Source organism: Podarcis raffonei, chromosome 8 (assembly GCF_027172205.1).
Source record: "Podarcis raffonei isolate rPodRaf1 chromosome 8, rPodRaf1.pri, whole genome shotgun sequence".
In the NCBI taxonomy this organism is placed as follows: domain Eukaryota; kingdom Metazoa; phylum Chordata; class Lepidosauria; order Squamata; family Lacertidae; genus Podarcis; species Podarcis raffonei.
The window spans coordinates 48791017-48813269 of NC_070609.1; the positions used below are offsets into that span (position 1 = coordinate 48791017).

The 22253-nt window shown below is 51.0% G+C and overlaps 2 protein-coding genes across 6 annotated transcripts; one reads left to right on the plus strand and one right to left on the minus strand.

Annotated features, from left to right (window-relative positions):
- Positions 1-2: 2 nt before the first annotated feature.
- On the plus strand, positions 3-2320 carry CHTF8 (chromosome transmission fidelity factor 8). 3 transcript variants are annotated; one of them, XM_053399901.1, is made up of 4 exons: positions 3-74; positions 586-623; positions 726-843; positions 963-2320. In XM_053399901.1, exons 2-4 carry the CDS (start codon positions 601-603, stop codon positions 1173-1175), a joined length of 354 nt encoding a protein of 117 aa, XP_053255876.1. In that variant the 5' UTR covers positions 3-74; positions 586-600; the 3' UTR covers positions 1176-2320. The 3 variants fall into 3 exon arrangements, with proteins under 3 accessions (XP_053255876.1, XP_053255875.1, XP_053255874.1); XM_053399900.1 differs by lacking the exon at positions 3-74 and adding an exon at positions 93-208; XM_053399899.1 differs by lacking the exon at positions 3-74 and adding an exon at positions 287-452.
- Positions 2321-5622: 3302 nt separating this feature from the next.
- On the minus strand, positions 5623-21970 carry HAS3 (hyaluronan synthase 3). 3 transcript variants are annotated; one of them, XM_053399888.1, is made up of 4 exons: positions 20178-21970; positions 10863-11483; positions 8215-8316; positions 5623-7879 (listed from the first exon to the last, which is right to left on the minus strand). In XM_053399888.1, the coding sequence occupies exons 2-4, from the start codon at positions 11481-11483 to the stop codon at positions 6956-6958; spliced, it is 1647 nt and encodes a 548-aa protein (XP_053255863.1). In that variant the 5' UTR covers positions 20178-21970; the 3' UTR covers positions 5623-6955. The 3 variants fall into 3 exon arrangements, with proteins under 3 accessions (XP_053255863.1, XP_053255862.1, XP_053255864.1); XM_053399887.1 differs by having other exon boundaries at positions 18509-21970; XM_053399889.1 differs by lacking the exon at positions 20178-21970 and adding an exon at positions 13268-13428.
- Positions 21971-22253: the final 283 nt, after the last annotated feature.

The following is a 22253-nucleotide window of genomic DNA, read 5'->3' on the forward strand; positions in this document are numbered from 1 at the left end:
GAAGTCATCTAGGGGCGAGGGGAGGGACTTCCGGGGCTTCGGCGAGGCGGGAGGTTCGGGAGATTCTGAGTGAGGTGCGTGGCGGAGCTGGCGGGGGGGGAGAGAGAAAGAAAAGCGGCGAGCGCGCTCTTGAGCACGTGCACAGTGTCGCTCCCACAGAGGCGCTGGGGCGCGGAGTTTCTGGATCCCCCGGCGTCCAGGGATGAGAGTGAATCTGAGCGCGTGCAGAGTTCCTGTCTGTTATGTACTGAGTTGAATAGGACCAACTCAGTACATAACACTGTCCTTGGAACAAGCACAGGGAAGCGGCTCGCCCTATTTGCTGGATGCTGCGGCTGCGTCAGTTTGCTCGTCTGAGGCTACCGGACTGGCCACCGCCCTCGGCATCGCAGGGCCAGGAAGAGGGGGGCCCGCGGGCAGGTCTTCGTAGGAAAGGGGGATCTCTGCCCGAGGTTGGCAGTGCTGCGGGTGGGGGACTGCTCCTTAGCTGCCTCTGGGCCGGGAGCCCCGCTGGGGTGAACGAGGGAGAATCTGGGTCTTGCCCATTCTCTCCCCGCCTCCAAACCCCTTTTCTCCTTGTTGCAGAGGAACCGTGGGACGATGGTGCAGCTGGTCGTGTCCCGGTGAGTCTGCACTGGCTTCTAGCGGTGATGGTTCAGAAAGGATCTCTTTGCTACACCTCGTGACCTATAACAGCCCTTCCCTTCCTTGTCTTTTCCTTGCAGCGATGGGGTTGGAGGTCTGGCGGAGTGGGTGCTGATGGAGCTCCAAGGCGAGCTGGAATCGCGATCTGGGGCTGGCCTAGCAGGGAGGCTCTTGGGGGACCTGCATTACACCAAAGAGGTGAGGGACTAGCCAGGTGCTTGCAGATGTGGGGGGAGTTCTTGGCTGAGGCTGGCTTCCTTCTATACCACTCTCTCTGCAAGGTTTGAGTGTCCCCACTGTCTGATCTCTCTCTCTAGGGAGTCCCTGTGCTCATTGTGGGGCACCACATCCTGTATGGTAAAGTTGTGCATCTAGAGAAGCCCTTTGCCGTCCTTACCAAGCAAGCAGTGGCTGGGAGCGAGTCAAGCTTGGGACCAGGCCACTACTCAGTCACTGCCCTGATAAAGAAGAAGCTGCTCTTCAAAACCCGCCCCAAGCCCATCATCACCAATGTGGCCAAGAAAGCGTGAGGATGCTGCAGCCCACCTCCAAGCACACTGGTGCCTCGTTCGCATGGAGGAAGGTCTGCCTACTTCCTTGCAGAGTGCCAGGGACTGTGCCGAAAGCGACAAATCCTGTCCACTAAGCCAGCTTGTTGGAATTCAGTGCCTTTCGTTCTGGGTTATGCAGTCTGTTATGTGAACCCAGCCCTTGGGAGAACTGCCTTATCTCAGAGGCCAGCCTTTGTGGGACTAAAGCCAGTGTCTGGGACAATCCAGCACCCATGCCCAGTATGTTCAAATAGCCAGTGCTTTCCCCAAGAGCAGCTCAGCTGTGGGATTCAACCCGGTGTCTTTGCTAAAGTGCTGAGCCCCTTGCCCCAAAATCCAGAGCCCACTGAACAAATAAAAGTTATTGGGACACCTGAGTAATATTAGCCAGATCTTCATCCCAGGGATGGAGGACTCTGCTCTGGGTTTCTGCTTAGATCCTTTCCCAAAGGCTGGTGACCATTGCTAACCTGATGTCCTCTGGACTAACACTCCCACCAGTTCTAGTCAGCACTGTTGACTCTCTACAGTTATCTCCTGCAGAAACTCAAGCCTCATTATGGTCCGGGCTGGTCACTTAGTTCTTCCAGGGTTCTTGATTCCATTCTTCAAGGAGCTCAGCACTCTTGGAGACCATAGCATTGTGCTTTTTGCCTTGGGTTCCCGGGGTGGGGAGCTCAGCTGTTGCTAAAGTGCCTTTTGAGAAATGGGGTTCTCTTTCTCAGACACTAGGAGATGATTAGGTTCTGTTCTGCCTTTATTTTCTGTCTCTAAGACATTTTGGGGGAGGGGGGTGACTATTGAAATCCAGTTCTTTGGGGAGGTCTTGTTGGCAAATAGGAAATCAGAATGGCTGAAAGGGAAATAAGGCTGAAATTTCCTGCCGATTTCAGCTAGCTTAGACCTGGTTCTTTGCCCCTGCCAGTGTCTTCCTCCCACCCCACTCAGATTGTGTGCACGTTGGTGAAGGGAGTGGATGGGCAGAAAAAGTCCCAAATATACTCTAGACCATCTTGTTTGCAAGGTATTTTTTATTGTAACAAATGCATCATAGTAAAAAAAACCAAACAACCTTTATAAAAAATATGAAAATGCAGGTAAAAAATAAATAGGTTTACAAATAACTTTAAGCAATCAACTAGTGTTTGTTACCAAAGAGTACAAAAAATTCTACAAATTTCATTTTAAATAAGAGAAACCCAAACGGAGTAACATAGAAAAAGGGATGCAGCCCAGAGCAGGGAATTGAGGGGGAGCAAAGCCTGGCACCCTACCCACCCATCCCTCCACTCTCATGCCTGGGACCAGCGCAGGCCGCAGAGAACAGCACGGGCAGAAAGCAGCATTTCCAGACATTCGCAATTAGGAAGGATGCACAGCTGGAAAGGGGGACTTGAGGAAGCTCTCCATCTTTTGCCACAGTGTTTCTTGGGAGCAGCCTTTAAAGGCCGTCAGATACTCATGCACTCTCAACGCTGATCAGCCCTGTCCATACAACAGTTTGATTTGGCAGCTCTTTGCAGGGAGGCATCTGCCTTAGGCAGGTTACAGAGCAAGCAGTTACTGTTTCACATGGCTCCCCCCAACAGGGCAGCCTTTTAAAAGGCAGGCTCTAGTGTGGGCTGCAAGCTCTCCTAGCCTGCAAAGCAGCCATTCTTTCTTGCCAGAGAGTACCATACGCTCCCCCAGCCACCCAAAGAATTGCTTAGAACCATTCTTTTTGAAGCTGGTTGGGGCCCCTGGGAAACAGCTAGGCAATCAGCCCTTAGGGTGTGAGGTTATGCTGAATCCAGAGCGGGGGGGGGGGCGGGGGAGGGCAGACCAGCCCTTTCTGATGGCAGTAGTGGAAGGAGACATCTATCCCAGCTTCGTTTATGCAGTCAGTCCCCAGCATAGGAAAGTTCTTCACTAGTCTGTGCCTAGATAAAGGGAGCTTGCAGCCCAAGAGCCATTATTGCTTTCTTAGATGGCAGTGCAGACTCCATCTGCCTTCCAGAGGTGGCAGGACAGAATCGGCACTGGTGCCACTTCAGTCTTCCTCCCAGCCACATGGGCCCATGGGAGTAGCAAGCTGCCCTTTGCCCACTCATGAAGCAACATGGCACCTTGGATAGCATTCAGGACCTTGTGTGGGATGGGCAGAAAGAAAGCAGCAGAGAGAGAACTTGGAATTGGGGCAGTGGAACCCCTAGCAGCAGCAGCAGCAGCAGCAGGACAAAGTCAGACTCAGCTTACTGGCCTGAGGCAGAAAGGAGTATAGGAAGATGGGCACTGGTAAGGCTCCTGAACAGCACCAAGGCCAAAAGATAGATCAGGTGCCCTCTGTTCCTAGGAGGGGGCATGGTCATAGCACAGAATATTACAGTGGTACCTCGCAAGACGAAATTAATTCGTTCCGCGAGTTTTTTCTTCTTGCGAGTTTTTTGTCTTGCGAAGCACGGTTTCCCATAGGAATGCATTGAAAATCAATCAATGCGTTCCTATGGAAACCGCCTTCAGACCAGGTCCAGGGACAGTCTGTCCCCCGACCTCTTCTGAAGGCGGGGGGGGGGGGGGACAAGGGCTTTTCTTCCCACCGCCAGCCTTCAGAAGGCTGTTCTGAAGGCTGGCGGTGGGAAGAAAAGCCCTTCTCCCCACCTCCCGCCCCGCAAGCTCCGGGGACAGGAGGGCTTTGCTGCCGACCGCCAGCATTTTAAAAGCCCCCGGGACAGCGGAGAAGTCTCCGCTGTCCCGGGAAGGCAGGCGGGGGGAGCAAAGACTTTTGCCCCCCGCCGGCCTTCAGAAGAGGTCCAGGACCTCTTCTGAAGGCCAGCGGTGGGCGAAAGTCTTTGGTCCCGACCGCCAGCATTTTAAAAGAGGTCCCCGGAGATTTCCCTATGGGCTTTCTTCTTGCGAAGCAAGCCCATAGGGAAATTCGTCTGGCGAAGCACCTCGAAAAACGGAAAACTTCTTGTGAGTTTTCCGTCTTGCGAGGCATTCGTCTTGCGAGGTACCACTGTATTTTGGTACAGAAGTCTCTTGTGGAATCCTGAGAAGTTGCTTGGTTTTGTAAAAATCAGGTGTCTAGCCTCATTGCTGATGGGCAAGTTTTGTATTTGGAAAAAACAAAAATCCAATACACTAAAAGACTGTGTGCCCACCTCCCTCATACCCCCCAAAAGCATATCTGGAGCAAAAGCATCCAAGTTACTTTTGCATCCCAGGGATTATTCAGCTCCCTTACATAGCAAGGAAAACAAAAGTTGTTGGAGCCTGTCCAGTGTGTGTGTGTGTGGTGCGCGCGCGCGCACACACACACACACACACACAACACCCTCTTTAGTTTGGAGGTGAAAGGTAATAATAAATATACATCTGCTCTAATCAGAAAGTTTCTTCACTCTGCTCCTTGTCGACCAATTGGATTCACAGTGCCTGTGGGGACCAGGAAGTTGTGTGGCCAATGTCAGCCAGTCTCCAGCATACAGGGCCTTCTAGTGCTTCTCTTGAGAAGCAAGAAAGAGCCAACTTTGGAATACTGCTGCTCTAAGCAAATTCTGCAGCAACCTGTTTTAATTTTTTGCAAGCAAACAAATTTTTGTAAATCAAGGTCCACACAAATATGGCTAAACAAAAATGTGCCTGCCTTATTTGGCATCTGTTTTATAACTGTTGAATTTAGAACCCCCTTTTTTTTCAAGAAGCAGAGTGGAGGCCAAAGGAACAATACAAGTAAGCTACTAAAGAAGCATTCCTACTCAAAACATCTCTGAGATGTTTTGCAAATATTGCTTATACATTTTCAGAACTTTTTGTAAAAATACGAACTGTAGAAACTTGGTTTGTTTTCTTTTAGCCATAAAAAGGAGGGAATCTGAGATTTTTCAGACCTCCACATTCTGCACGAATGGAATTGCAGAAAATCTGTGCCTTTGCCTATGCTGGAAGCATGGAGATGACAGTGGATTTACTACAGCAAGTGCCTAAGCACTTTGTTCCCATGCTGACCTGCTAGCTTAGGAACAGGCAAGGAACAACTGGTGAGCACTTCCATCTCAGCAATGTGAGTTTGGCATAAAAGCTGCCCAGAGCTTGTTGCCAGCTGAAGCTGGGAGCCCCCCCCCCTCCCTTTCAGCAAGAAGGTGCCTGTGTTGAAAGGGAAGGGGGGGTGTCCCAGCTGGAATGAGTTTTAAGGGCTGGGCAGAGATGCAGATTGTGAATCAAGAAATGGCTTTTAGACTGGGTGGCAGTGGCCTCCCAAAAGCAGCACCACTGTCCTCCGTTTCTCCCCCTTCTCTGAGTTGGAAGTGTAACGTGGCCATGTTGGCAGAGCACCAGGGGGAGAGGAGAAGCACTGTAGGAGAAGCACCAGAAAGTTAGGAGGCCCAGTCTAAGCAGAAGCCAAGAGAGAGAGGCTGGTCCAAAGGAAGATTTCCAGACAGGCAGCTCTGTTCACAGCATTAAAGTATTTTAACACCCCTACCCAAGCATAACAAAATATGGTCTAGAACACTGGTCTTCAACTGGTGGGCCATGGCCTGCTCTACCACCATGCAGATATTGTGGAAGGTTAAGCAATAGATCTTTACATGCATGCTTTGGTTAAAAGTGGGTCCTGGGACTGAAAAGGTCCAGAAAGGTTGAAGATACCTGGTCTATAGCAGCCTTCCCCAAGCAGATGTTGTTGGACTCCCAGCTCATACCAGCTCCAGCCAGCAATGTCAGGGATGACAGGAGTTGGAGTTCAATAACTGGTCAGGGAACTGGGAGTCCCTACAGCATCTATCTGTAAGGCCACTTGCATGATCCGTAGTCCTGGACTAAAAAGGGAGGTAGCAATAGGTGGTCCACCCCCCAAAACTCCAGAAGGAGCTGAAGACATTTGACCAATCCAGTTTGCAACCTGTTTTATCGAATTCACAGTAGCTGTGGCTCATGCTGTATTGGGCCAATCTGGGAGCTTTCAAGTATTTTATGTTTGTTTAGAAATGGGCAGCCTAGTCATTTGATGTATTCTTTGGGCAGCAGCATGTTCCCGCTATGGCCCAAATGTAGTTTTTTCTACTGCCAGCCTTTCCCTCTCAGTAAATTTCCCTCCAGTCCTGCAGCTGCAGTGATTACAGGCAGAAGGGAGCCCCTCTTGGAAGGAGCACATGTTTTGCCCTGTCACCCCACCTCCTGTGGGGCCTCTGCCTAGAAAGTAACCCCTTGACGTCAGTGGCTCAAGTCCCACTTGCTTCTCCCATGAACAGAGAATAACCCTTACAAACTCCTTAAAGCTCTTCCTAGGGAAGATCAAAAACCTATTGATGGTCTCTTCGCTGGGCACAGAAGGGCCCCTTCTTTAACAGATTTCCACGAGATTATTATTGCTCCCTGTAAAAACTGCACCCCCATCAGCTACAATGACTCTTGTACCCTGAACCGGCCACAGAGGTCATCCCTGCCACATTGGTGCTATTCTGGGGAGAGGCAGTGTCATTTGCATAGAACGACAGGGACACCTGGTGGTGGAAACTTTTCCTAGGAGCTGTTGAGCTTTCTGCAGGGGCAGGATCCAGAAGCCCACCGAGCAGGATCCGTTCTGCGAGGCTCTGGCTTCCTTCCCCAGTGATGCACTCCTGAATCTGCCAATTTGCTTCCAGGATGGACATTTCAAAACTGGATCAGGTCCTGAGCAGGGTGGGGGGGCCAGCCCTCCTGAAGCCCCACAACTATGTGGGGAAAGGTTGCCAGTCCTTTGCCATTATTGCACTCCCCGCCCCCCACCTTCACCCTCATCACACCTCCGCAAACGCCAAGCTGTACTCCTCCTGGGGCTTGCTGCAGCGCCGGGCCACAATTGCCAGGTAAAGGGCGAGCAGCGCCACCCAGTAGCAGGCATAGAGGATGGCTCCCGAGATGAGGAAGACCAGTTCCGTGTCTGTGAAGAGGTCCTGGTAGTAGGCAGTGTAGGCCAGCCCACCCAGCAGCACTGACACCCAGACGGAGACTGGGATGAGGCCGATGAAGTTGACCACGATGGTCTTGCGGCCGGAGGTGCCCCAGCCGGACTTGGTGATGGTGGCGATGGCAAACATCTTGGCCGGCAGGAGGCTGGACATGTACAGCAGGGAGTAGAGGGACATGAAGATCATCTCGACGTTGCCGCGCAGGAAGCAGGCGTAGGTGGCCTTGATGACGCCCACCAGCTGCACCGTCAGAAGGAAGAGGAGGATGTTCCAGACGCGCCCGCGGTAGAAGAGCTGGATGACGGTGGCAATGAGGAAGAAGGGGAAGAAGCCCGTCACCACCGACTCGTAGGTCATCCACAGGTGATGCTTGTGGAACCAGAGGGCGTTGTAGAGCCACTCCCGGAAGTAGGACTTGCTCCAGCGCGTCTGCTGGTTGAGCCAGCGGAGGTACCTGGTGGGCGTCTCAGTCAGGCACTTGGAGCGGGCCGTGTACTTAGTCCGGTAGCCCAGGCTCAGGACCCGGTTGGTAAGGTGGCGGTCATCCCCGAAGCTGCACTTGCTGCCCAGGAACGTCTGGTTGTACCAGTCCTCCAGGAACTGCTGCAGCAGGGCATTGCGGTACATGCCCAAGGGGCCGCTGATGCACTGGACACAGCCAAAGTAGGACTGGCAGGCCCGCTCCACGTTGAAGGCCATCCAGTAGCGCACGCTGCTCAGGAAGGAGATCCATGAGTCGTACTTGTTCAGGATCTGGGGGGAAGAGGCAACGCTGAGTCATGGGCCCTCCACAACCCTCCCTCCAATGGACAGGTTGGCTCCTGTACCAGTTTTCTTTACCCACAGATGCGTATCAAGCTGACCTGTGGCTGACCCCAATTATTGAGGGACAGAAGGCCTCCTCTTCCAGCTGTTTTGGATTACCATGCACCCCATCCAGCAAGCTGCAAGACACTGAGCCTGATGGGAGTTGTAGTTCAAAACAGCTGGAAGAGGACCAACTCTGGGAAGGCTGCCCAAAGGAGCCATCCCCGTGAGCATTATCTGAGCCAGACACTCTGCATAGCCATGTGCTCTCAGGTCCACACCTGGACATCCCCGCCAACTCCCCCGACGCGAGGATCCTCCTCCATGATGCGCAGCATCTCCACTGTGCAGGCTGGATCGAGGACTGTGTCAGAGTCACACACCTGCCAGGGAAAGAAAGATACCCTGTCAGGACACCCTTGTAGGTCCCTTCCCTTAAGGAATGTTCACACAAATAGCAGCTTCTTTTTGACAAATATTACACTGTTTGTATGGGGAGAGAAAGCGTACATATGGACGTTTCCTTCAAGTGGAATGCACGCCCCCACCTCCTTCAGAACAATTTTGCATGTTGCCCCTGGGGGACCCTGCTCCACACCTTCCCAGGGAGTAAAGGGCTCTTTTGTACTCTGGCATGCAGGGTGGAGGAGAACTGCAACTTTCCTGAAGCTCCAATGAGAGGTGGACCAGGGGAGGAGAATGAGGAATGTACTCAGATCTCTGTGCCTGTGCATATTGAGTGTGTGTATTTATACATATTTGTGTGTACACACACACACACACACACACTTGTACATACATACACATAGTATGTGTTTGTATAACTGATGCAGTCATTGGAATATTGGTTCTATTACGGTTAATCTCAGAATTTTATGTGAGTTTGCACTTAATGTATTTTATCATTAGCCTGCATCATCCTGAGAAAGCAATTAACAAGTTTAACTAATGATAATAATAAGTGTAAGTGTAAGTGAATGATAGAGAAGTGACACAAACTCTCCTGGACACTTCTTCATGTGAACACAGACCGAAAGTGGCAGGGAGGAGGATGTCACACCAGGTACAGACGAGAGAGGGAGCCGGTCTCCATTGCCAAACAGGTATTGTAAGGTCCCCAAGCAGGTGAAGGCAGAAGAATCACAGGGCACCTGCACCCAAGAGCATGTACGGTGTAGGGCTTTAGCTTAGTGACAGAGCACCTGCTTTGCATGCAGAAGGTTCAATCCCCAAGGGCATCTCCTGGTCCCCTACCTGAAACCCTGGACATGTATGATAATAGTGAACTAGATGGACCGGGGTGTCTTGACTGTATAAGGTAGCATGCTATATTGAGGTGGCAGCTGATACCTGTTTAGCAGCCATGCAGGCCAGAGAAGGGGGATCAGGCCCAGCTGAAGAATCCTGCATTTTTGGAGGGCAGGGAAGCAGAAAACAGAAGCAAATCCCAAAATGAGAGATACAGTATGGGCATACCCTGCATCTGCCTCCTCTCTTATGCAAGGAGCCCAGAGCTGGTCTATTCAGACAGCAGAATGAAATGGAAGAATGGACTGCAACACTTTTCACCTTCAGGTCCTGTTTTGAATGCCTCCATAAGTTAAAACCCCCTGTAAATGGAAAAGCAGAGCACCTAATGAAGGGCTGAGGTACTAGCTCTCTCCTTTGTCTGCCAGTTTTCTGCTTGCAAAGAGGTCCCCCAGAAGGTGCTGAAGGCACATTAGGCCATCATATTGCTGAAATGATGCAGGTCTGGGGCTGGTCAGCACTTGGATGAGATTGCTTGGGAACCATGCTTGGGTTCCATAATGAAAGAAAGGGGGGTGTATATATGGAATATATCAATATATATATACCCTCAATTACATTCTGCCATCCCTTTCTGCTACACCTGCTGCTCAGAACTACAGTGCATGAGTGGAAGGGAGCAGAGGAGAAGCCTCTGTGCTTACACCAGGGTGAAAGAAGAACTGTTTTTCTGCTGTCAGATTGGAGGCCGAGTTGTCAACTCAGGAGGAACATTGGAAGCTGCCTGGATGCATCTAGCTCAGCGTTGCCTGCACTGATCAGCAGCTTTCTGTGGTTTTAGACAGGGGTCTCTCCCAGCCCTACCTGGAGATACTGGGAATTGAACCTGGGGATTGAATCCACTGCTTTGCAACTCAATTGTGGCCTTTCCTAAAAAAAAATAAATCAAGATTCCAGTCCTCAAGATTCTATACAAAGGGCTTAAGGAACTGGGGAAGCTGCCTTATACCAAATCAGACCCATTTGTCCACCCAGCTCAGTATTGTCTACAGTAGCTTTCCATCCTTCCCAAGCTGGAAATGTCACTGGGGAGTGAACCCAGGACCTTCAGCATGCAAAACAGGTGCTCTAACACTCAGGATCATAGAAAGCTGTCTTATACTGAGTCAACCCATTGGTCCATCTTGCTCAGTATTGTCTCTACATTGACTGGCAGCGGCTCTCCAGGATTTCAGGCAGGGGTCTCTCTCCCAGCCCTCCCTGGAGATGCCAGGGATTGAACTTGGAACCTTGTGCATGCAAGGCGGATGCTCTACCACTGAGCTAAGGAGAAGCAACCAGCTGCTCCAAAGAGGGGCTGATTACATGTTCAGGCCCCAGAGTGTGAAGAAGCAGCTCATTGTAGCCCTGCTTCCCTCTTAAGCTCACAGCACCTACGTATCAGGGTGCAGGGAGACAGAGAGTTGCCCTTTAGGGCTGTGTTTACTATGGGGGCCAAGGAGCCCAGACCCAAGTCTCTCTCCAAATCATTCTGCATGTAGCTAATACTTCCCCCTTCCTTTTTCTGCTTTCTGACAAGTGCCTGGGTTGTGGGATGAGCATGAATGGGAAGACACAGAGAAGGAAGAGCAACAACAGGTTAGCAAGGGCAAGGAGCAGGGCTCCGCCCCCTGACACCCACCTGCACGTAGTCAACAGAGTCTCCAAGGGCACAGAAGGCTGTGTACATCACCTCGCGCTTCCCGCCCCACTTCTGCATGATGCAGGTATAGGTATTGTGCCGTACGAGGCTCTGGATGTGGCGCATGGCCCTGCGGTGGCCAGCCTCCGACTCGCCCTTCCCCCGGGCGTGGAAGTTGCTCTTCCACACGTAGCAGCCTGTCCGGTCGGAGCCCATCACCTCGTTGAAAATGTCCAGCATGTAAACATCGTCCTCCCCGTTGCCGTCCACCACCATGACGACCTTGAGGTTGGGGAAGGAGATGCGCTGGATGGAGCGCAGGCATTTGCGCAGGTAGTCGGGGTCCTCCTGGTAGGCGGCGATGCAGAGGGCCACTGAGGAGCGCAGCTTCAGGGGCCGGCCCTCCAGGCGCATCTGCCGGTGCTCCAGGAAGGCAAAGAGGCTCTGGATGAAGAGGTGGAGGCCCAGGATGGCACCATAGAGCCCAAAGGATAGGTAGTGCTTCTCGGTGTGGATGAACTGGTAGCCCGTGACGTAGGCAGCGAGGATGCCCCCCAGCACCACCACGGCAAAGAGGCTGGTCCCAAAAACACGCAGGGCTGTGGAGAGCCTCACTGGCATCTGGAGAGGAGGCAGAGAGGCCCGGTTAGACTGTGGCCACAGCAACAGACGCAAGAGCCCTCCCTGACTCCTTGGCGGTGGCGGTGTACCTTCAGAGGGTGTTGGACTCCAAATCCCATCAGCCCCAGTCAGCATGAGGAGTGGTGACCGGAGTTGAAGCCTAACAACTTCTGGAGGGGTACCCCAGCTTTTCAGATCTTATTGCATTACAACTCAGAGCAAGAATAGAGAAAGGCAAGGTGTCCTATACAGAGTGGGGCAATTATTGACCCATCTAGTTCAGCAATGTCAACCCTGACTGGCAGTGGCTCTCCAGGGTTTGAGGCTAGGGGCACTCCCAGGTCCACATGGAGATGCTGCCAGGAGGTGAACCGGGGACCTTCTGCATGCAAAGCAGATGCTCTACCACAATGCTGCAGCATTTCTGCATTAGCACTATGGCCGACAGTCGGAGGTCACCTGACGGGTTGTGTTTTTACCCAGCCTTTAATCTGGCAGGATCCCAGGGCGGTTTACAATTAGTGCACTAAAAACAGCAATAAAAATAACTGTGGAACAATACTTCAAACAAAGGATGCAAATAGGCAATCAAACAAAACTATAGCACTGTAGGAAACAGACAGTTCTGCTTTCAGCTGCTCTGGCTCAGGCATTTTCAGTTGCCCCCACCCCAGGACTGGATAAAAAGCTGTTGTAGTTGATGGCAGTGGCGGAAGAGCCACATGTTAATACATCTGCCTGGCAAGTACTACACGCGCACCCCTCTGATACTCTGGGTGCAGCAGGGAGCCTGGGAAGTCTGTGGCCCACTAGGTCTTCTTTGACTCCCAACTCTCATCATCCCCGAGGCCGGGCCACGCTGGGTCCGCGGGATGTTGGGAGTTGTAGTCCAGCAACATTTGGAGGGCGCCAGGAGCGCGGGGATGCAGGAGTGCGCCGCTGAGCCAGGCTGTCGCTGCGCCTTCTTGCCACGGAACCTCGCCAGCAATCGACTCCGAGAACCTCGTGTCCGCAACTGCAAAGCGCGCCTGATCCTGCCCGGCTAGGAGCGGCCCTGCACTTCCACAGCCTGACCTGCTGTGCGCGCATGAGAGCAAGGAGGGCAAATGCACCCGGGGCGCCTCTGGTGTCCCGGTAGACTCGCAGCCCCTTAAGTTTGGGGTGGGGGCGTACAGGGCGCAACCCCATAGCACCCTCTTTCCCCCATGCCGCCAAGCCTGGACTCCGCGGAAGCCCCCTTATTCTTCTTCACCATGCATGCCCGGTCTTGGGGAAAGAGAGAGAAACGGTTAATTTGCATCGCCCAGTCTCCGTAGGAGCGGAACCCAGGCTGGCGGGAGCAGGCGGACCCGGCAGAGAGATGGGTTCTTCGCAAGGGCGGGCGGGATTTGGGGGGGCGCCTCTACCGACAAAGGCAGAGAGGGCGGTGATGGTGGCCCCGAACCGAGCCTCGCAGGAGGCAAGCCCGACGGGGCGGCGGAAAGCCCTGTAGGAGAGGCTGAGGCTCCCCGGAGCCCAGCTCAGCCCGAAGCAGGAAAGCAGATGAGAAAGCCTTGTTCCTGTCCAGGGCCAGCCTGAAAGGCTGAGACCTTGGTCCAGAGAAGTGTCCTCCTCCCCTCCCCAGGTTTGGCTTTGGAGCGAAGGCGAGCCCACCGCGGAGCATGTGCAGAGCGCTTTCCCCCTCCAGCAGCCCGAACTAGCACATGCGGCTCCTGCTCCTCGGGGAATCGGGTGTGGCACGTGTCTTTGCCCTCCCGCACCCCGGCCAGGGACCTCGGACTCACCGTGCCGCGGCTTCCCCCCGGCCGCTCCCGCCTGCTCAGCTTGGCGCGGCGCTTTTGATGAGGAGGGAGGCGCCCAGCACAACCCCAGCCTCGACGGGGCGGGGGAGGAGCGCGCAAGGGGCAGAACCAGGCCTGCCCCCCTCCCGAGGTGCCACCCACGCGCCGCCGCCCCGCTCGAGCCCCGACGGAGCCCACGCCTGCCCCACTCAGAGGCTGCACAAGCGGAGTCAGGTCGGGACTGAAAGAAAGGTCGCAAAAGGAAAGGCAGAGTGGGGCTGGGTAGCCTCCGTGCGAAGCCCCCAACTCTGGTCATGTCACGTCCAATGCCAAGGGTCGGTTGGGAGCCGGCTGGGGGAAGGGGGGACCGGCTCAAGACGGGGTGTGTGAATGTGAGTGAGTGAATTGAAACACTCGTGAATACTTCCCCAAAAAGTCACCCCATCCGCGCAGGCTGGAAGTTGGTATTGCCTTTGCTAGCCATACATCTGGAGACATACCTCTTTGAAGAGCACACTAACACAGAAGTTACTCCCCACCCCTAGCTCGCATGGTGCTTGTGCCCAGCATGTGGAGGTTCATTGCAGCCTAAAGACCAAAGCGGGGTGGGATCCTGCCCCTTTCCTCGTAGGACACTGCCAAGCCACCCTCTTTCTCAGCCTTCAACAGCCCTGTGCCCTCCGGGAGCTTTGAACTACAACTCCCATCAGTCCCAGCCAGTACCTGGCTGAGTCTGATGGGAGTTACAGTCCAAGACATCTGGAGGGCAGCAGGAGGACTGAAAGGTTCCTCCACATGCAGACTGATGGAGGCTCAGGTTCTTGCACACACACTTATTTTCCATGCAGGGACCTGAATAAAAGATGAGATTTCCACTGAGGCAACTCAGCTGCCCTTGCTGGTGGCCCCTGGCATCAGAGAAGCAGCACAGCAAGTCTGAGGACCAGGGAGAGGGGGAAATCCTCAAAACCAGAATCGTGGGGTACCCTAAAGATTTATTCCGGCAGTAGCCTTCCTGGCCTGAAATCCACTGCATCGGATTAGGTCCCAATAATTAGAAGCATCCTTTGTGCATTGGATGAAACAGTCCACAAGAGCTCCTGCCATCCTAAATCTGTTAGCCTTTAAGGTACCATAAAAGTCTCTTGTCAGTTTTGTTGCTAAAGACTTGCAGAGAGTCTTCTCCAGAAGGAGCTGCAACAAACAACTCCCATCACAGCGTACCCAGTCTTTTTTCTGCCAGTCAGTATTAGGGGCTGCAACGTTTCATTGATTAATCAATTAAAAAAGCTTTTAATTCACTACGAAGCTGCCTTCAATAAATCAGGAAGCAGATTTATTTCAATATATATCATTTCCAATGCAAAGATTTGTAACAAGTGCAAGTGGCTAAGCACAATATCAGAAGGTACATTCTCCCTTCTTCCTAACAGATGAAATGCATTTTCCTAGAGAAGATCTGCTGTGAAACATGTACGTCGATTGTCTAAAAACAAAGCAAGCCATTTGCTTCAAAATTATTGTTTTTACTTACACAAATTTAACCAACTAAATCCAAACAATAAATCAACAACAGTCCTACTCATTATACAAATGAGAATCACCTTTTTATTTGCTCTTTTTTCAGTGTCTCTGGCTGAGCAGAGTCAGAACATCTAAAAATATTAAGAAGAAGACTTAAGAACTCCTCCACCTTTATCACAAATATATTTTTCTACAGCCTCTTGACAAAGGATAGAGTTATCAAAAATGTCATGAAAAACACCAGCTTAGCTTAGGCTGTGTACACACTTCCATTTACTGTGCATCCAATGCACTCCCACCCTGCTGGTGTGGGAAGTGGTATATACACCAAGTTAGCCACAATCCATATCTATCCTGTTGTTTCTTAGGAAATACTGCATTCTGATGCATTTCCCCCCAAACCACCTTCGATCCACATTGAGAAAAATAACAGCCTGGCTGCATTTCAAGTTGGTGATGTATACACAGCCTTAGGTGGCTTTAAAAGTGGGGAGATTAAGGGTACTGGGAGTAGCTAAAGGGAAGGATAAAGAGGGTGATGCTGTCAGTGGCTGCTAGCCAGGATGCCGACATACTACCTGCAGTATCAGAGGCAGTAGTTGAGGAACATGTGCTAAGAGGTCCCCATTTCCTACTTGTGAGCTTCCCATTGAAGCATCTGGTTGGCCACTGTGGAAAATGAGATGCTCAGATAGATGGGTGTTCTTAAGCATTTTTAGTTTTGGGTGATATTGGGTGATATCTATGATCATTTTGTTCTTGTGTGAGAGAGTTGCAGTGAAGCCACTTATAGTGTGTGTGTGTGTGTGTGTGTGTGTGTGTGTGCGCGCGCACACACACACACACACACACACACACACACACTGGGTTTGGCCTGCCAAACTTGATTGTGCACACAATCCTGAATGGGGATAATAACTTTATCAAGAGTCTTTGTAGGGAAGAGCACAGATGAGAACTAAGGAATCACACACAAGTCTGTTTCTTAAGAGAATCTTGTCGTCACTTGCCTGTCACCTCAACACACACACACACACATGAATCTCACACCTCCTTGCCTTCAGATGCATGTGAAATATAATACCCTTCTTTTTTGTTAAGTTAAACTTAGCAAAAAGGGTTGGGTGTTTGCAGAGATTTCCAAGGAAATTACAATAATTAGAACATCAGTAACACTACAGTGGAAGGATTTTGTAGAAAAGAGAATTCCAAAATCCAATCAAGCAATGAAGTCCTTTATTAGAATTCTGGATTTTTCCTAACGGCAAATAACCCTTTTACCCCAGGAAAGGCTAATCTGTTCCCCCGCTCCCAATATTGTTAGATTCCAATTCCAAACAGCCCCAGAAAACATGGCTAATAATCAGGGATGATGGGAGTCCAGTAACATCTGGAAGTCACAGAATAGCCACTTTACCTAGTTTAGCGGCTGCATTAACTAATGCAGAATGGGCTCCCCAAGATGTGTCCAAGTTAAAGAGTTGGCTTAAGTGCACCCTTCATTAGCAATACCGTTGAGTGATCTTATAACATTGTTCCCCTTGAGTTATTGTTCATGATACCCAAACATTCACTTCATAGCCAATTGTTACTGTTCAGATCATTCCTCTGCTGCTGATTTTAGCAACTTAATTTAGGCTTGTAAACAGCCGCTATGCTGGCCACTGGTGGCAAGTGAATTACCTCCAGGCAAGGAATCTTTTGCAAACTGGATTTTCTCTCCCTCTTTCAGGTTAGGCTATCACATGTATATTTGGGAAGTCGATCTGCTGAACATACTTATGGACCAGCACAGCCTTTGCTAGCCTGGAGTCCTTCTGATGCTTTGAACTACAACTTCCCATTGGCCTCAGCCAGCACACCTGAATGATGCTGAGGTTGATGGAGTTGTAGTCCAAAACATATAAAGGGCCCAGGTTGGCGAGGGCTGCTTTAACTGATAATGTAAGCGAAATGAGTACAACTGGCTACAAAATCACCTGCGTTCAGAAACCGATTGGCAACTGTGGAGGTAAAATAATCAGGTCTGCATCATGGGATCCAACCCACCTCAGGTGGGCGCAGTGCTCAAATTAGAGGGGGTCTGTAGTGGCCATGACTCCCTTATCTTGAGTGATGTCTCACCCAGCTAGTCTCTTTAGAAGGCTTTTCAGGGAGGCAAGGGTGCAGGGAAGATTTGGTACAAATTATGGGGAAGCAGGAGAGCGAGATTATGGATTTCATTCAGCTCTCCTCTCATCTTTCCCCAAATAACTGAAACATTGTGTGGGTAGCATTCACTTTGATCCCTGACAGGTGCACCTGAGTCCTGCATCCATTATATTCTGACAACAAACAAAAAGGTTTATTTGGGTCCTGAACTGAAGAGGGAAGGAAAGTCATAGAGATGCACTATTTTGCCAGGGCCTCTTCAAAAACATGTAAAAACTGAGAGAGATGAAAGTGTGTGTGTTTGTTCCTAGAAGAAATTTGCCCAGAGAATTCTGTAGTCAGCAAATGGCCGGTGGCCCAGGTACCTTTGTGATTTCCTTGAACTCAAAAATCCAGTTGTCAAGATAAACTGGCATGCAAGACTTTAGGACAGAGCTTTTCAGGTTGTTCACTTTTTAGACATGCTTTATTTCGTGACACAGTAATTCACTTTTAATAGCAAACTGGAGGTTAAACTAACCCCTTTCCCAGCCCCAGGAGGCGCGCGGGGAGTGTTTGCACGACACACCTACACACTGCAGCTGACACACTAACATGTTGCAACACACAGTTTGGAAAGCTCTGCTTTAGGATTTCTTCATATACTATACCACAAGCCTATCAATTGCAGAACTTAAGAGTTGACCTGCCTGCTTAGTACCCTCACGGCTTCCCCGCATCCATACACACATACGCATGCCAGAGATTAGCTCAACATTAATGACCCTGTTATTCTTACAAAAACTACTGTAAAACAACTAACAACCCTTACTTGGTGCATATTTAAGGAACTTCCATGACTTATGAGTCCATTAATCCCTTCCTAAAATCATGGAGCTAGAAAAATAACAAAAGACCACCTAACTGCATCGGATAAACCCCCTCCACTCATCTTCATATTCACATATATCACACACTGCAGAATCTGGACTCTGCAACTCTGATCACTAGAGGGACATACACAAGTCAGGGAGATGCTGGCAAATTCCAGGTGGCTCAAATCAAGGCACACGCTTCATGGGAAAGTACAGACCTGATCCCCCACTTCCAAAGTCACTAGGCAACCTGAGCTTGGGCTCACAGGTTCCTAGCCCTGAATACAAAGATCCCTGAAGGCAGGAGCAAAATCCTAGCCACCATGTCATAAAAAAGCATGAATGGGTCACAACTCCACACCACCCAACATGCTGTGCCTGCGTTGACTGTCCCTAATGCTTCAGAAAGGTGGGTCTCTGAGGGGACCTCTGAATCTTACACAAGGGAAAAGATTCCACCACAACTATCCCCAGTTCCCTGGTTCACTCTATGATAGGCCAACTGAAGCACCAGAACAGAAAATTTAGGATACCTTGAGCAATTTTCTCCACCTCTGCTTTGACCTCCATCTGGCTTTTGCTCCCTCAACAGGCCCAGGAAGGTTTTTCAACTCTGGTGGTTTATGGTCTCCTAACCCCTTCCTAAAATCACCGCCCCCGCCCCCAAGTCCAGGCACACACACAAAAAGAAAGTAAATAGGTTTTAAAAACTCACAGTTAGGAAATGGCTGGCCTGGCTTCTAAAGCTCTTGATGTAAAATCCCAGAGAGGTGGAAGCTCCCTGGTCTGGTCCTGCCCCAGAAAGCCTGTCTCTGGGAGGGGAACTTGAGGCAAGGGGTGGGCACTGCCAGGGGCTGAGGAACATCAGATGGGAGGGGGCAAACTGCAGGGCTTTCAGGAGAGAGTTCAGAGCTGAGCCTTGCCTCGCTCTCAGCGATCTCTTTAGACCCCACAGCTGTGCCCACAAGCAAAAGCAAACACAGGGCAAGTCCCATGACTTCCCCCCAAAGAATCCTGGGAGTGATTTTTAAGTTTTGCAAGGGTGCTTCTCAAGAGGCCTCCAAATCTCTTTGCAGCACAAAACCCTCTTGGACCTTCAGCTTCCTTGGGCGAGGCTGGTTGGAAAAGTAGGCCTGTCCTTCATTTCCTTTCCCTTGCCAAGCCTCACAAGCATCCCTTTCAATACCTTCAACCATCCAAAGCAAGTGTTATTTTTTAAATAGGGGGCCTTTGAGAGGTTGACAGTTTGAGGAGCTACTTTTCCTCCGGGGCCTTCCTGATCCCCCCTCTCCCTATTGCTCATCTAGGCCTTTCCTTCGCCCTCCACACAGTCTCAGTGAACTTGTCTAAACAGCAAGCCATTTAGGTTCAAAAGCAACAAAAGTTTGAAAAGGCCTTCTGATCACAAAAGTTACAAATAATGCCCATAAGCCTTCTTTAGGCCTTCTGGTTTACTGTGGAGCCATAACACACAACTTAGTTGCTCAGAAGCACCCAGTTGATGCTATCCCACCCAAACAGACACAACTGTTCCAGAGGCACCCTGCAACCCACTAGCCAGTCAGCTAGTGAAATGATTTACCTGTTGTTAAAAACAGCGCAAGAAGCTTACAGATGTTATGCTGCTTTCCCTTACAGCCACCCCATAAGATCACTGTGGTGCCCATTTTACAGATGAACAAACAAGCAAGTCCCACCAGACGACAGTTTGCCCAAGGCCACGCAATGAGCCCATCAAAGAGCCAGGCATCCAGATCCATTTCTTCCCTGCCTGCTCTCACTGCCTCCCACTTGTCATTCAGAGACAGTCTGGAAAAGACGCTGTAAGGGGATCCTCCATTTACAGGACCACACTTTATGCAAAAGGATTAATACAAGCTCACTTGCACCTTTTCAGGAACTGAAGGCAGTGCCTGGGGCTGAGTTTCAGTGTGTGCCACCCTGGATCCAGCGGAGGCACTCAGAGAGCACCCAAAGGGTCAAGCGCACAATGGCCAGGAGTGATACTGCGAAGGGGGTCCCTTTGGGGGACACCCTCAGCAGAAACGACACTTATAAGAGGGTCCCTTTCGGCATGCCGCAGCCGCAAGACACACCCCCTTGGCCCCCTCCCACGAGTTGCCGGGGTCCAGTATCTAAAGGACAATGAGGGAGCAGAGAAAGGACTGCTGTGAGCTTAAGGTTTCCTCTCCTCTTTGCTAGACCAGCTGCAGCAGGAATTGCCCCATGGCAAACCACAGGTGCCTGGCTGAGGCTGGAGCAGGGACAAGAGTGCCCGTTGGGGACCCCAGGCAAGATGCACACCCTCCGCCCAGGACTGTATCAGCAGGTGCTGCCTTTCAAACCCACTCCATTGTGGAACCGCCAGCATTGCAACATCTTACCTTTTGATGCAAAGGCAGCTCCCAGGCACGGCTTCTCGCTCAGGGTTCTGTGCCTCTTCAGGAGAAGGGGGGGGAAAACCCTGCTTTTCCAAGGTAGAGAAGCAGCTTCCCACCCCCTCCTGCACAGGAATCGCCTTGTTTGCAGAGGCGGAATTGCAGCCAAGAAGAAAAGAGACTTTTCATTCAATAACCTTTGGCTGGAGCAAGCGTGGAGGGGCGGAGGAGCCAGAGCCCAGGCAAAATCATCCCAGGGCAGGAAGGTACCAAAAAAGAAAGGGGAAAAAGCCCAAACAGTCAACCTTCTACCTAGGCAAGGCTGAACCCTTTAAGGGACTCTGGGGACTGCAGCCCCCTGCCCTGGGACAGAGAAGGGCACAGAAACCGCCTACCCCAGGGAGTGGAACCTGCAGCAACCCGGCACTCCCCCTGCAAGGACAATGACAGTTTCTGAGCTGCTGCTCCCCCCCCAACCCCCCTTTCCTCCAACGCACAGACTGTATAGCTATTCCTGGAGTCTATAAAAACCATCTCTCTAAACACCCCCTGGCTGTAGAAATAGCTTCACCAGGGTTGCTATTCTCAGGGACGGCTTTCCTTGCGTGATCCAGGAACTTGGGAAGAACAATTGTCTTCAGTTCGCTTTTCCCCACCCCCCTTTCTCTCCTTTTTTTTGTTTTGTTTGTTAGCCATCAGCTGCTGGTCCTTCTCCCTGGAACTCATTATTCTGCAGTGTGCTGGTTCCTCGCAGGCTGCGGAAGAGTCACATAACAACTGCCAGCAGAAGTGCTGGTGGCACAACCTGAGTTCCTAGCATATCCATGACGCCCTATAGAAAGCAGCCTCTTTACCTGAAGCCATGGTAGGCAGACAGATTTCACCCCTCTGTGCTTGCTCCCCCAACCCAGCACTGGTGTCTGTGGGTCTTTGGAGCACCCCTTCCTTCCTGATAGACACCTGCTGGATGTTAGCACACACTCTGTTCACAGACTGCTTGAGGGGTCACCTGGGGACAAGCAGACACCCTCCAGCAGGACTTGCAGAGGAGAAAAAGGAAGGGGCTGAGAGCAGGGGCTCAGGGATTGGGCTGCTCCTTACAGGGAAATTGATGCTGGTTCTTCGGAAGCCAGGAATGGGGAGACGAAGGCAGGGCAGCACTATAGTGGGCATTGGTACCATTATGCCCCAAAGAAGCTACCCTTCACCTTTTCTTCTCTATAAACCTGGAGCAGGAAACCTGTGCACCTCCTTGCCACAAATATTGCTGGACTGCAATGCCCAACAGCCCAAGCCAGCATGGTCAATGGCAAGCGATGTTGAGGGGCCAGGGATGGTGTGGACTGATGCTCCTCACTCAGTCCTGTCCTAAACTCTCACACACTGTTCAGGGTCAAGGAAAACACAACAGAACCACTACAGAATCAGCTTCAGTCAGTGAATCCAACACAGAATCATAGAATTGTAGAGTTGGAAATGATCCCAAAGGTCATCTATGCAGTAATAGTTTGGGGGAGGGGATTATGAACATCCTGGTACTGGCCTCAAAGTGTTATTTTATCCCTCTTTCCCAGGCCATACTCTCTCCATTTCAAGTGGCCCATGCCAGGTATTCCTCATGCTCTTTAGCTTGGCCCTTTAATCCTCATACCTAACAAGAGTGGAACTTAAGTACATTCAACTTTATTTGCCTGTGTTATTTCATTCCTTCCTCTTTTCTCCATTGCATGCCCCAGACTGCAAGCTTTTTGCCTATGTGTCTGTGTGAGCTGAAGATATGAAGTATTTGGCATTCCAGATGTTGTCCATCATCGCTGGCCATGCTGGCTGGGGACAATGTGACTTCAGGAACATCGGGGGCGGGGGACAGGTTAGCAATCCCTGGTGGAAGGCTCCATGCCCACAGATTATACACTATTCATGCAGCTGCTACTACTCCCGATGAGTGTTAGGATTAGTCAAGAGTGAAGAAGCATTTCAATGCATCAGCAAAGTTTCCAACACACAACAGGATATTTCAATGAAAGTAATTTGTATGAAGTAGGTTTGAGCGTTTCCAGGTTGTCAAGAATGCAATTGCAG